This window comes from Sinocyclocheilus rhinocerous, unplaced genomic scaffold (assembly GCF_001515625.1).
Source record: "Sinocyclocheilus rhinocerous isolate Xijiao unplaced genomic scaffold, SAMN03320098_v1.1 scaffold6661, whole genome shotgun sequence".
Lineage (NCBI taxonomy): Eukaryota > Metazoa > Chordata > Actinopteri > Cypriniformes > Cyprinidae > Sinocyclocheilus > Sinocyclocheilus rhinocerous.
The window spans coordinates 18,387-33,983 of record NW_015660979.1 but is presented as its reverse complement, the minus strand read 5'-3'; the positions used below and the strand labels follow the sequence as shown (position 1 = coordinate 33,983).

The window sequence follows — 15,597 nt, the reverse complement described above, 5'->3', positions numbered from 1 at the left end:
CATTGTTCTTTTTAGAAAAACAAACATGGTATTTCTAACCCACGTGCTCTCTGGCTACTGACACATTTCTTGGAGGAGAGTTTTTAACAAAAAAAAATAAAAATAAGAAATCAAATAAATCCCCATCGTATGCCTTGTCCCAAGATCTCTGCACCTGTATATATAATGTGTTTCAAAGCAGAAGAAGAGATCCAGGCTCAGATTTCCTGCATGTTTATACTGATCCTGCTCACAAAAAAACAGATCCTAGAACCCTTGAAGAAAACTGGTGAACATCTGCCCTGGACTGCATGTAAAAATCTCAGAGTGCTGATTATTATTAGCAATGCCCTATAATATCTTATTTATGAGCATATGAAGAGAAACCTCACCCTTAGACCAGTACTTATTTTAAAGATGAAGAGGTTTAGGAAATATGATCCTGTATACAGTAAGTCTTTAATGTACTAGTGAAAATATAACAGCAATATAACCATGTCAGGCATATCTATATTTACAATGTCTATGTCTAATTAGTGTTCTTGTTTTTAGTTGTATCAATAGGCAGGCGATAATAAAGCCATATGTGAGCATAACCATGCAGTGACCTATAACCAACATTAACATGAAAAAAAAACATTAAAAATATTATAAATAAATAATAAATACATTTTGTTGTTATTTGGTAGAAGCATAATTTTGCAATACTTTTTTATTATATAAATGTCACGCCATTAAAATGAACACTGTGCGTTTAAAACCCCTGAATTTTAATATTTCGTTCATTTATTTATGCATGATTGTGCTGATTTTGTTGTACACCAGTTTTTTGCAGTATTAGCTTTTATGTTTAAAAAAACACGCTTAAAAGGACACGCAAGCATAAATGAGATGAAAAGAAATTACATTTTGAATGGGGTACAGTGCTGAAAAGGACACTGTGGATATTATTATATATGAACCTTAAATCGTTTTAAATAGAGTATCACTTAAAATGTGCATTTTTTATTTATTTTTTTTGCCTTTGGCAACTGCAGATATAAAATTATATTTATTAGTGGCATTAATTATAAATCCTATATGCATATAGCAAATTTAAAATAAATAGGTGAACATTATAACGACGGGCCTACTTTTTTATCCTGGTGATTAAATATAGTAGCTGTAGACTGTTTGATATCAAATTATGCTGAACGGAAAAAAAGGGCATTTGCTAAATTATGAAGTCATCCCAACTTCACTCATTCGTTATCACCTAAATCCAGTCATCATGGGACACGAGGATTATTTGTTTTTAGTTAGTAGTAGCTTGGATCTTATTAATCAGACGGGCCTCAACCTTTCAAAAATAATACCGATATTACTCCAAATGAAATTTCGCACGAAATGTAAGTTCATTTCGATATTCACATTCATGTCTACTTTTAAAACTCGTGCAAATGTGTTTAATTAAGACGTGCACAAAAGATACTTTTTGACCCGAGAAGGTTTCATTCATCAAGACCTCTCACAAATGATCACGTTTTTTTTTTCCTCTCTGGTTGAAGTAATTAAAATAGGAAAAGGCAGCCAAGACGTCAGGGGGGGAAATCTGATCGTAAATTTAAATTGGAGACAAAATCGTCTATGTCAAAGGAGCAGAATTGAGGTATTCAGGTAAAAGCGGCTATAATTAGTACACGAGGCGAGGTGGGCTGAGGGTCTGCACTCAAGGCGAGCTGTGTTGAGCTGCGCGTTTGCGTGCCAGGGTGCTCGGGTTATCCAAAGGTCGGTGGGCTCGGTCATTTCCCTTAAGTCTAAAATCACACTGGTCCCTTTATTCACGCAAAGAGGTGCAGGAGCCAGCGATGGGCGTGTGGGATGCATGTGAGAGCTGCAGACTGGATAGAGATGCCAAGAAACGGCGACTTGCTTCTTTCGATTGGTTAATTGTTGAGGCTTTCAGATGCTTTGTTCAATGTCCGGAAATGCGGTAAACATTTGATCTAAAATAAGCGTGTAGTAAAAATGTTTTTGTTTTTTTTTCAGCTGTTGCTTTTTAATTAAATGAAGTGAAAACCTGTTGTCGACTCCGACTTTGATTCTGTAACTCGAACTGTTGAATTCGCGTCGCAAGTTTCATCCGCGGGGAAGCTATTTATTCAGCTTAAATAGAAAAATCGTGGGTTTCGAAGCACGCTAAAAAGGAGGCTGCAGGGTGGGATATTTTTTCAGGACAAGTCTTTGAGCCTTTAACTGGCAGTTTGACTGTCAGACAGAGTCTGAGTCTATGTGGACTCCTAATTGAAAACAGATGGCGCTTTGAGGTTGGGCTCTGTGCTGCAACTGTGCTGCTCTTTTCCATTCGGCCTCAGCGCTCAGTCAAGCATACAGGTGCACGGTGTGTTTCTCTCTCACCTCAACTCTTCTGGCCTCACTCACCCGGGAAATGGAAACGTCTATACCGATGCGGATTGATCCAGAAAGTGGGTTTGGTTTTAGCGCGTGCGCTGAGCGATGCAAATGAGTTGCATATTTGTGGATGAGCGTTTACTGTTGATGCAGTTGGATAGGTTACACTGGCATTCATGTTATTAAAGTTGCATTAGACTAATAGGTACTAAATAATACAACGAATAGCATATTATAATTTGACGTTACACAATGTAATTGTAATGTCGTTATTAGGTTTGTAATTGCAAAAACATAAGAACGTGAGACAGGAAAATACGGGTTGCATTCATTCAAATTAATACAGTAAATAATCCGCTGCATTTTGAAAATATAGGTGAAGGACAGTATTAATTACAATGTTTTAAAGATTAAAGGGTGTGTGTTGTCAAAAACGCTATGAATTAATTCGCTTACCGGTTTGTATCCGCAACATAATTTCTTCATTTAATAAATTTCTGCTAACCCATCCTCAAACAAGATATTTTATTTTATTTTCAAGGTGGTTGAACATATATGAACACATATGTGATTATATAATAACATATATGTAACACATATTAGTGGATAAAGGTATATACAGCATTCTCCCGCAGCAACAAAAATATCGGAGATGGCTTTATTCAGAATTAATCTCACATCTTCTGTTTTTATTTTTTATGCATTTTACATTGTCTCTGATAAATCACACATTGCCATGAGCGGATAGCCTCAGCAGAACAAAAGCGCCAGCAGCTCATCACGATCTTGACACTGAAACGGATATATAGGTAAACACAACGTAATATTCTTCATCTGTGCAATAACGAACGTAGATGTAAAAATAAATAGAGTTCAGTGGGTAAACAGTTTAACAGGTCGGTTCACTGTAGAGCTTGATTCTGCTAGAGAGAAAGATGCATGCGCTTCGTGACTGATACATGATCATTAAATTCAATCAAATTAGCTTTTTAATCTTTAAGCATTTTAATAAGTTACTTTACAAACGTATTAGAAGTCTGCATGGACATACTTAGTCCAGAAATTGAGATGTTGTAATACGGTTTGTTTTCTTGTAAACTATAGGTTTTCATTTGCATTCGTTTGGTGTTTGTCGATGAGCCACAGTATAACGCTGTTGTGGCATTTGGAGAGATAATATATTCCCCAATGCATCAAATTGCGCTTTATATCAGCTAAATCAATTACTTTTACCACTTCTGTCCAGTGAAATTGTCATAAAATGTATTTGCTCGTCGATATCGTTCTCCTAAATTGAAATTGGGATGTTTTGACATCAAAGTAATGCTGATCACTTTGGTTCAAATCCATGTGGGATACTCGTACAGGAATAAATATTGTATTTAAAAATAATAATAATAGTAATAATAATCCACTGATATATAGACTAATACCAAACAGGCTAAATCAAAATGACCGGCCCACCTAAATATCTGGATACAGGAAAGCATGCACAACATTTGAGCTACAAAGAAAAACAAGTGCTTGAAACACATCAAATCCCACGTCTATAAAATAATGTTTACAGAGATCGTCAGGATTGTGTAGCATTTTATTATCAACTATTTGTAACATTTTAAAAGTACGTTTTAGAACGGAAAATGTATTAAATAGAAACATTTTACATATATTGTTGCAAACTATTTATGTTTGGTTTACGCTTCAACAGCCGCTTTTATGTTGCAAAAAATGTGCTTTATTAATATTTAAATAACTTTTAATCTGCTTTGAACAAGCATTTCAGTTAATTATTTGAACGTTATAATTAGAAGAGGATTGACAAAGCAAGATAGGCCTTTTCTACGTTACATGTAGGCTGTTATTATTGCGTAAAACAGCTATGATTCGTTTCAAAGGCCAGAGATTGCAACGCCTGAAACACTCCAACCTCCAGCCTGCATGGCGCAGGAACCAGGAGCTCTGCAAATCCAAGAGCTCGAATGAAAGCCTGCATGTGGAATTTCAAATGAAGGCCTGCAAGCAGCAAAATGCAGCTCTCTTCACCTGGACTGTGTTGTAATTCAGACCGCTCTGTTCAAGTCCGATAGGACTGCATGCTCGTGAGGGAGCTGGAAATCATGCAGATTTAAGAGGCTGATTTGGAGATCGCAGCACGTTCGTGTCGCTGTTCTCCTGCGGTGTTGTTGATGGTGCTCCGGCGGCCGACATCCTCTCTATTGACCCCCGTCCCCTTCTGCCTTCTCCGTCTCATGAAAAATGATTCCTGCGCACTGATTGAATTTTATTCCTTCCTGACCTGGCCCGATCTGTGAGGGCGCCATCGATCTTGGGCTTAACACGACGTTTGTTTATTACTCGGGAAAGGCTCTAATGACTTTTATGAGCATGATTACAACTTTTTTTGTGGGGAGAGAATGCGCTGTGGAAGGCCAACATTCATTGTGACCATGCGCACATGCAATTATTTATAAGCTGTAACGTAATTTGTAAGTGTCATGTTTTTTTATATATGAACGCTTACTTATACTGAAACCTATTATTATTATTATTATTATTATTAATCAGCCTACATCAGGCTTATTATTATTGCCGTAACAAAAAAAAGGTCCAAAATTGGTTATGAATATTTATGTTCATATCTATAGAAATGATGCATATGTAGTGTGACTACTATTTTAAAGTAAAATTTTAAACAAGCGGAATATGTGCACATTTACCACATACCAACCCGAGTGAACGAGGCAAATCCGAGACGTTTTGTTGACGCACGCTTGTTAATTACCCGATTAATTAACTGCTGTAATCACAACCGCTCGTGCAATGAAAATATGTGACGCAATGAGAACATGTGCATTTGCCCTCAAGGTCTTTGGGCCTATAACTGGGACGCAGACTAAAATAAATACATAAAAAATAATATTGTCAGTAAATAATAATAATAATAATAATAATAATACCTATACACAAACTTAAACCTTTAAAAAAAAAAGTTTAAGTATCAGCGAGCTTTCATACACTGAAAAATGGTAACATCTAAATTAACTGGTTTCATTCAAGTCAAAAATATTATTTAATGTCTCTGAATCAACCTAAGTACATTAATGTTTAGCAATAAAACTCAATTTTATGGGTTCAGTCAAATAGAAATAGCGGTAACAATTGCAGGTCATCACTTTTTACAGTGAATACGCTTTTAAATATTCTTCATTTGTTAATTAATTGTTCGGAAAGTTTGATAATAACTGTGCGTGGCATCACATCTCAATAAAATGAAGAAAAATAAAAGAAGATGCCACTCGCTTATTCCCAAATAGCATTTCTGAATAACTGTGAATCAAAAAACTGTTATTAAACATACGGGCATTTTAGTGACATATTTCTTTAACCTGACTGGTGGACGTTCAAATAAACTTCAGAAGATTTAACTTAATACAATCTAAATCTTTTTATTTATTTTATTTTTTATTATATACATGAATTGGATTTCTGTAAAGGCCTTTTCTGAGGACGCGCCTCTTATATTTATTATGAAGCCCAAATGTTGCGCCTTCTAGAAGTCCTGCTGAATCCTCTAGTGGTGATGTGAGTATCTTTGGCATGTCTGGTATGATATTAACCAAGCTATGCGCAAGTAAACACGTGGACACTGAACACAAGCGCTGAAATACACGGACCGAAACACCGCCTCAGGTCACGGTGATGACAGACAGTCCAAGTCTGCACATAGAGTTGCGTAAGAACAAATTATAGCAAAACACGTCGTCACCTCACAGCAATTAAAATATAAATTGCATGGCAATATTTATGTTATTACTACCACTGCTACTGCTCTGTAAAAACAAAATCTGCAGTTGCTATTTAAAGAGCTGTGTCTGGTCTAAACCTTCAAAATGATTTTTTCTAGAATCACATTAAATAATGTTTTGACTTAAAACCAGATAAATTAAATGCTACTAAATTAACCGCATTTTAACTTACAAATTAGCATTTTTGTATAGTTGCTACTACATATAATAACAATAATGATAATAATAATTGTGATAAGAAGAATAATAAGATTTGAATTCTGCCTAACTTAATATATTCTTGAGAATTTCAGCTGAATTCAATCACGTGATATTTCTTATTTTATATTCAATATATCTATTTAGTATAAACAACATAAGCGTAAAATGTTGCTACATTTTGCTAAACAAAGATATGTAATGAGTAATGATAAAATGACTAAAACCTAGAAGCTAACATTTCATTACAAAAAGAAAAAGAAACAAATCCCAAACTGATGAATGCATATTTAGTATTGCACGGTTCCATAAAATGCTGAAAAGGGCCTGTGATTATTTTCATTCAGCGTGCATGATCAGAGCATATTTATTCGTTTCTTGGTGCATTTTAGGATTAGACGAACGTTTGGATCAAGAAACGTTCAACTGTGCCACAGCAAAGCCGAATAATTTCGACCCTCTTATTTGGATCAGTTATGCAGGTAATTAGCACTTTCTTCAAGCTGTTGTGCTCTAAATGTGTTATTACTCTAGCACGCAGTTCTGTTCCTGACGGGGGTTTAAGAAATCAGGCGTAGCCTAATTTTAACTCAAATAGCATGGCAATTTATTAAACAAACAATGCAGATCCTTCAGAATACTTTTTCAACAAAAGGAGATATTTTGAAAGAATATGGCGTTATACATGTTCCGTTCCTTTTTTCAACAAAAGGAGATATTTTGAAAGAATATGGCGTTATACATGATCCGTTCCTTTTTATAGTGGAACATTTGGACAATGAATGCAGTTCAACTTACAAACACTTTTTGGTGTTTGGTCCATAATATCCGGCTACACTTTAGAAATAAATTACTATATGCAATTTACACGTAATAACAAGTCCATAAACGTCTGACGCACGTCAACACAGCCCAGCATATAGCTCACAAAAACGAAGAAGACTTACGTGTTATTCGAAGTAACACTGTCCTTAACAAACCGAGAGCAAGTGTGTCTGACTCGCGTTTGTGTTCGGTTTCTGTTCAGTCCATCGCGGGGGAATAGTCGGTAAGTAGCCTATCAAGGTCTCTCGGTATCGAGAAAAGGCCAAATCAACAATAACAAATCGAAGAAGAAGAAGAAGAACGAAAAATACTTGTTTGGTCAAAACTTGCTGCAGTCGTACACAAAAGCCCCCGACGTGCGGTATATAGGCTGACTCGGGGGAAACGACATTTGACAGCTGTTATTCCCGTTAACCGGTGAATTATTCAGCCCGATTCTCTGCGATTCAAACATCTCTCGAACCGAATGGAAGTTCTGCTGCTGCGCCGGGTACGTGGGGCCTAGATGGCCAATGTCTCCGGCCTGGTTTAGGTACCATGAGGCGAGGCGGCCTTGGTGCGCATGGTGGCCCTCCTGAGGATTCCCGTGGCTTAGGGGCGACGTGGTGGTCGTGATCGAGTAATCGGGCAGAGTTTCGTCCACGGCGGTAGTGGTGGCCAAGTGGCCCGAGCGATCCCCGCCCGCGTACAAGCTCATGGCCTGCATGTTGCAATGATAGGTGGCGTTGGAGGTAGTCGAGATAGAGTTCTGGCTGCAGGGCGAGCTATACACGGACGTCTGATTGGGAGAATAGTTCAGGGACAATGTGGGAGTTATGCCTGTCCGTGAGGAGGCCACGAGAGACGGGGTGAGCTCGCCGGAGCTCTGAGGCGAGCCGCGGAGGGAGGTCATGATGTTATCCACGCTGAAGCCCTGCGCGGGGGCCTGGCCCTGGTGGTGATGCTGCTGCTGCTGCTGCTGTTCCCCGGCGCTGTCCAGGCTGAGAGAGCGGGTGGACGGGATGCTGTGCGGGCTGCTGCTGGACATGCTGCTGCTGCTGTCGGGGCTCTCAATCTTGGGAACAGATCTTAGCGTGGGCGAAACAGCCTGCGGCGGCGTGGACGTGCCGTTCTCGGTTTTAATGTCCTGAATGCGCACGGGCTGCGAGCCCGGCACCGACTGCTCCTGGTCGCGGTCCGTCTGCTGCTGCGGCGGCGGCTGATTCTGCTGCTGGCGGGAAGGCGCTTCCTTGCTAGTTCGCTCTTCCTTATCCTTTAAGGCGTCCTTCTTTTTGAAACGCCGCCGTCGCCTCAAAAAGCTGCCGTTCTCAAACATATTATACGAGTCCGGGTCGAGAGCCCAATAGCTGCCTTTGCCAGGTTTTTTGTCATCGCGGGGCACTTTGACAAAGCACTCGTTCAGGGACAGATTGTGTCTGATGCTGTTCTGCCAGCCCTGCTTGTTGTCCCTGTAAAAGGGGAAGCGCTCCATTATGAACTGATAAATACCGTTTAGGGTCACCTTCTTGTCTGGGGAGTTCTGGATGGCCATGGTGATGAGCGCAATGTAACTGTATGGCGGTTTTACCATGTCCTTGGGCTGCGGCTGCGGCGTGTACGGTCCGTACGCCCTCGCCATGCTGGCAGGGTACTGCTCATGGGCCGCGTGAGAGTACATGCTCATGGGGGCTGGCATCCCGGTGTACCCCCCTCCGGCGGCGGCCCGGTAATAACTTTGGTCGCTGCTGATGTACGGCACGACTCCCAGCGAGTTGGGACTGGAGACGGAATAGCGCGCCTGCATGACTTCTCTCCAAACGGCGCTGGCGAAGAACAAACGTCAAGAAGTCTAACGCAATCCACAAATCCGCTTGAAATGCGCCTCCTCTGAAACTGGGAAGGCAGTCCAACCGAGAGTCCACGCTCTGCCACCGTATTTATAAAATGTGACTATAGTATTGGACTCGCGTACTGGCCACCTTTCTGTCGGAGCGCGCATTGGAAAACTTCTGAACGCTAAGCATCGGTCACTACATAATGCTTTTGCGCACTTCAATTCTTTTCCCCTTTTGCTGCCAGTAAGGCTCCTCCCAATAACATCTAAGTTGTCCAATGGGAGGTCGGGCCGTGCAAAGCGAGCGGCCACACACAAGGTTGAAGAAAGACGAGAGGTGTTGGGACGTCCCAGCCCACCCTAGCCAAACACACACTTCTCCAGACCTTAAAGAACCATGCTCTCCACAAACTAGCCAGCGCGGATACGCACCAGATTGAAAATACTTTAATGATTATAATACAACATTAGAAACTTTGTTTATAAATAATATTGGATGTGTATCGGAACAATCTAACGCTATTATATATATATATATATACTGATTTATCCCACTCCTTTCCTGGATTATTCGATTAATTAATTTATACATAAACATTTAAAACAAGCTTTAATCCAGTCATAGTGCAAACAAGTGCTAATAATGAATTGTAATGACTTGTATTTCGCACCAGCCCATTAGAAGCTTTGGAGAACATTTGTTTTCAAATAATCAATATGTGAATTAGCGTAAATAATCTCCGGCTTCCTGCATTTTTTAGTCGTAATGCTAGTTCTTCATTAACACTGGCTGTTAGTTAACGGTCTCAATCAACACCGGTGAGCGGATCAAAGCCCATCATCCCGGCCAGAGAGCTCATTATGCTGGAATTAAGCAAGTTAAGACACTGGAGAAAGAGCCGAGGTGCGAGAGTTTGCTCCAAGTGCGAGCGAGATTAAAAGCCCTGAGAAACAAATGGGTAAAGCAAAACAGCTCACATGTGTCAGCACTGCTCAAACTAGTGAGAAACATGCCATCCTTCACCTTAGCGCCTCTGCGCTGTTTTATAGCATGCCAATAAAATCGGTGTCTTCATGAAATGCTTTACTTCCAAAGTAATGCCCTAAACTTATATGTGTATTTATCTGGCATTAAGGACTTAACGGATTGTCAAGTCACCTTTATAGCGCTTTAAACAAAGTAATTTTACAGTATCAAACAGGAAAATAGTGTGTCAATAATGCAAAAGGACAATAATAAAGAGCCTATTTTTCAGTTAAAGTCAGTTCATTGATGATTAAGTAATGTCATCATCCAGTTCAGCTCTCTTCCAATGTGTCAGTGCAATCAAGCCGACAATATTGCCAGAAATATAGGCCAGAAATAGTTTTAAAATCGGTGTCTTCATGAAATGCTTTACTTCCAAAGTAATGCCCTAAACTTATATGTGTATTTATCTGGCATTAAGGACTTAACGGATTGTCAAGTCACCTTTATAGCGCTTTAAACAAAGCAGCTTTACAGTATCAAACAGGAAAGTAGTTTGTCAATAATGCAAGAGGACAATAATAAAGATCCTATTTTTCAGTTAAAGTCAGTTCATTGATGATTAAGTAATGTCATCATCCAGTTCAGCTCTCTTCCAATGGGTCAGAGCAATCAAGCCGACAATATTGCCAGAAATATAGGCCAGAAATAGTTTAAAATAGTCTCACCATTATTTGCATTCATTTAAAAAAAAAGTCAAATTACAAGAAATTATTTTTATTTATAATTACTATATATATATTTTTTTTATTCTTTTAACTTCTCTTCATTATGTGTTCATAAAGCGGGCCTAAAAGTGAAAAAGTGAATACTCTTACTCATATTGTGGACCACGCGCGTATTATTTCGAGGTAAAAACCCAAACACCAAAATCCGCCCTATTGTTAAATATACGACGGCCATGCATCCTTTATGAAAAGAAGATTGGGGGAGGTACACGACATTGTGAATGATAATTGTGAGGCCAAGTTGCGGTCACAATATCTTCCTAATCCCCCGCAGGTCGCTCTGATTAAGTGACCATGGACTAGTTGATTCTTCACTGGTTTCTCCTTACAGGGACCCGGGCATGAACTTTTTCTTGTGCCTCCGGCTATTTGTTCAATTCAGTGCGAGCCTCTTACTTAACCCCAAACTCCTGCCCACCCCGAACTCCCATTCCAGCCAATTAAACCAGCTACCTCTCCAAAACACGACTCTTAAAAGCCAGATCTAATTCTGAAGTAAAAGAAATGGATTAGTCTTGATAATTTGTCAACAAATATCAGACTTTTTTTTTGTTCTGTGGTCTTTTGAAAGGTAAAATTAAATGGCCAGCTTTTAATAAAGTATATGTTACTGTAAACATGTTTTGTCAGCTAAAAGGATGCTATTTAAATGAACTCGTTTTATTGATAATGAAAATATGACTTAATATCGCTGAATCAATATGACTACATTAGGTTGCACCAAAAATGTTCACTTTAAAGGTTAGATCAGGTAGAAATACTTTCTTACGATAACAGCTGTGTGTTAGGCTACGACTGTAACCAGTTAGTAGCCTATAACTCGATTCAATCTCGCGTTTCTATGTGTTTGTAGTCAATCACAGACTGGAATACGCTTTTGTAAATAAAATAACGTTCGCATGTTATTATTTAACAATAATCTTTTTGTTTGATATTTTTATTTAATCGTTATATGCATGACGATACTCGGGTAATTCTATCTTTATATAATTGGGAAATAAAATTTATTATCTTTGCTATCTGAAAAGCGGCCAAATTTTGAGACGCTGTAATATTAATATGCGCGAAAACAAGAACGATTACAATTTGCATTATTGTAAAACGCCACAAAAACATGATTTCCCTTTCGCAAAATATTTTATTAAAACTGTTTAATATAGCCTACAGACCTGTATAGAAATAAGCAACAATGTGGATGGTTTTTGTGTGAAATGTTGCTCTCTGGGGTTGTTGAAGCATCGGCATCCCAAATAAAAACAACAGAAGCTACAAAATGTATCAAATTTGCAAAGCAGTAATCAATCTGAGCAACCAATAAAGCAACTTTTTTTTTTTTTTTTTTTTTTTTAAAACATTTGATAAACGTAAAAAGTAAAAGCACATAAATACAAGAATCGACTGGCTTTTGGCTAGTTTTGGCATGATTGTCCGAAAGAAGAGGAAGTCTGTGATGGTCACAGAGTAAAGAAACACCCCTGCGTCCTGTACCCTTAGCGCCCTCTTTCGATCACAAATGACCAGTATATGCACATTTACAGAGTTCATCTAACAGACACATTTTTTACACAGGTACTTTAACCAGTGGATGAATGAGGTTAAAATTTTGTGCAAATCTTTAGAATTGGTTAAAAACATGCTCTCAAATTGATTTCGTTTTTGGGGCATGTATAAACTAATGTAAAAAGCCCCTTTTGGTTTGTTTTATTTATTCTATTTATTTATTTATTTATTTTCTTTTCTTTTCTTCTTTATTATTGGTTTATTGTGATCTTGTTTGTCACTGGTTATGCTCAAACTAAGGCTGTTCACGTGTTGTTAGATTATGTGATGTGTTTATGTACCTTGTTAGTTTGTTGTAATGGAAGCATAATAAAAAATAAAAATAAAAATAAAAAAACTTAAAAAAAATAAAATAATTTTTACACAGGTATAGGCTATATACCTTTTACACAGGTATATAAAAAAAAGTAAAGTAAATAGACATTTAACTATCAAATCAAGAAAACTGACAAAAATAAATGGATTAAAAATTAAAGACAATTAGGGGGGGGCTTTATTTCAATGTTGATTTAAATGAACAAATAAATAAAAGTAAATTTTAAATACAATAACAACAAATATTCTAGTGCTATTAAAATGTGCTTCACAAAAATAAAAAATATACTTACATTTTTTTCTGTACTAGCCTCGAGTAACTTTCCGCAGGCCAAGTAATTCCAGAAAATTCAAGACTACATTTTATTAACTTGACACTGCTACCCCCTTGTGTTCGTTATAAAGATTTTTTTTTTTTCCACGAAAAAATAATTGAGTGACATTCAAGTTTAGATGCTTTTCAGTATCTGTAAGGGACATCAAAAATAAAAAAAATATATATTTTTTTAAAAAGTGTTTTATTTTAGTTCTGGACTGTTTAGAGAGTGAAAGTGCATGGTAAGCTAGGGAGAGAGACTCATCACTTTGCAGTTACCATGGTTACACATTATGTAGCCTACCTTCTGACTTTAATTAGACTTTACTATTATTGAATTATTAATTGTATAAATTAATTATTGCATGACAATTAATTAATGTTATGAATTAATTAGTGCGTGATAGTTGCAGACAGCTGTAGGGCATAGATATGATTTCATCTGTAACACTTTTCACCAGGTGCGTCCAATCCTGCTCCTGAAGGACCATCATCCAGCGGAGGATCAACTCCAGTCAGAAGTGAAAGTCGCTATACCTGCTCACTGTGAAGTGTAGAGCTCTTGGGATCTTTATAGGGAGCAGAGCAATTGTATCTCCTAATGTGGCCGTTTGAAGGGAGCCATGAAAGCCAACACATGGGTCTCATTTTGAAGGCTGCGCCCTCTAGGGGTCGCATTGAGACACAGCAAACGTCAATCCCTCATTATTTATACTAATATCTGGACTATACCATTACAACGCGTGGTATCCCTCACCCCATTAGCTGCTCTCACAACAGGAATCTCTTAATACAGTTTTTGCAAATAAATATGCATGTTGTTATTTAGTCTTTTAAATATGCTTAAATATATAGTGATTAGCTTGATTCTGCTTGATTCTGATTAGCTGACGAACATTCTGAGGTGTGCAATATGTTTTAAGTAAACGCGCAGCTATGCAGTAGTTCCAGTTCCAAATCACTCCGCATGCTTTCAGAGCGCGGTAAAGTTAGTTTTAGGTTTGATATTTGCTGCATATTTCGCCCAGGCTGATTTAGGGACCGTCTGCAAATTTACTTCACGATACAAAACGAAGTCCAATAATTCATTTAGATTAATGTTTACAGGGCTTTCGTAAATGCCTAGTGGGCAAACTGACTGAATATATTTTGACAATGTCTCGCCTTAGACAATACTTCCCCTAAGTATGTACAGTACATAAATATTTTTAGTAAACAATTACAGTAATTCACCAAAAAAAAAAAATGTTTTCATGTTCCAAAGGTTGTAGTGCGTTCCTAGTGAACGGACTATCTTACTACAGGTGACATTATGCCAATATCTCCCTTACTGTCCGCACAGTACACAAATATTTTCATGAAAAAAATACTGTAATTCACCTAAAGTTTTTTTTTTTTTTTTTTTTTCATATTACAAAGCTTGTAGTACATTTGTACCAACAAGACTGACTTACAGGTGAAAATTTGACAATATTTCCTTTACTGTATGTGCAAAAATATTTTTTGGGGAAAAAAAACTGTAAACCATAAGGGTTTCTTCATGTTCTAAAGATTGTAGTATACTCCTAGTTACAAGACTGACTTACTACATATGTGATTTTGCCAATACCTCCTTTACTGTATGTACAGTACACAATCATTTTATACTACAACCTTTGGAACATGAAAATGATGATGATCCCTTATGGGCACTTACAGTAATATTTTGTAATAATTGTGTACTGTACATATATGAAGGGAGGTATTGGCAAAATCTTTTGATGAAAAAAAAACTTTTGGTGAATTACTGTAGTTCAATCATGACAACTCTCGGAACATTTTAGCATGGTGATGGATATGACAATGTTAATGTATTTGGTCTTGGCGGAACAGATCTGCTACGCTGCTGCTGCTGAATTGCTGCTGCTGTTGGTTATTGCTGTAGTTGTAGATTATTGCTGCTGCTGCAAGCAAGTACAGGAACTTGCTACTGCCAATGCATATGGCGAAAACAAAAATAATACATAAAAACAATAATAATAGCAAAAAAAAGAGGTGCTGTACTCCAGTAGGTTTAGGCCTAAGGCCTCAAACAATCCATAGTACTGTAGAGTTCTGTGGAAATTCAATAACATTTAGTAAGAATATATCATTAGGCCTGCAGTGGTCGGTTTCCACACTGAGCGCGAAAAAGCAAAACGAATATCGGACGCGATGACGCGCTGGAATAAATCAATAGATTTCTATGGATGCTTCCACATAGACCGCAAACATTCGCGCTCCGAAAATGCAAATATAATTTTTTTTCCGAACCAGTCCGACGAACCTTTTCAGTTTCGCAAAGCGAAAACACGGGCCGTCCAATCAGATTTGAGCTAGGATCACGTGACCGGAGCAGCTGCTACAAAAGAGTGAGAGTGGTGGCGCTGTTTTCGAAAACCAGTGTAAATAAACATCGAAGAAGAGTATCCCGGATAAGAGAAGAGAGTGGATGCTGAGCTCCTGTTATCGTTGGTACTTGAGAACAGATTTATTCCCACATGTTCTTATACAGAATAACATTTCTATTAATTCTCCACTGAATTATGTGATCTGTAGAGCAAAGCGCGTTAACTCTTTTCCTACACATGAAATATGAAAGCAAATAGACATGATTATGA

At 37.9% G+C, this 15,597-nt stretch overlaps 1 protein-coding gene across 1 annotated transcript; it reads right to left on the bottom strand.

The window, feature by feature from the left end:
- Positions 1–7,110: 7,110 nt before the first annotated feature.
- LOC107726170 (forkhead box C1-A) lies at positions 7,111–9,149 on the bottom strand. Its single transcript, XM_016535690.1, has one exon. It carries the CDS (start codon positions 8,980–8,982, stop codon positions 7,519–7,521), a length of 1,464 nt encoding a protein of 487 aa, XP_016391176.1. The 5' UTR covers positions 8,983–9,149; the 3' UTR covers positions 7,111–7,518.
- Positions 9,150–15,597: the final 6,448 nt, after the last annotated feature.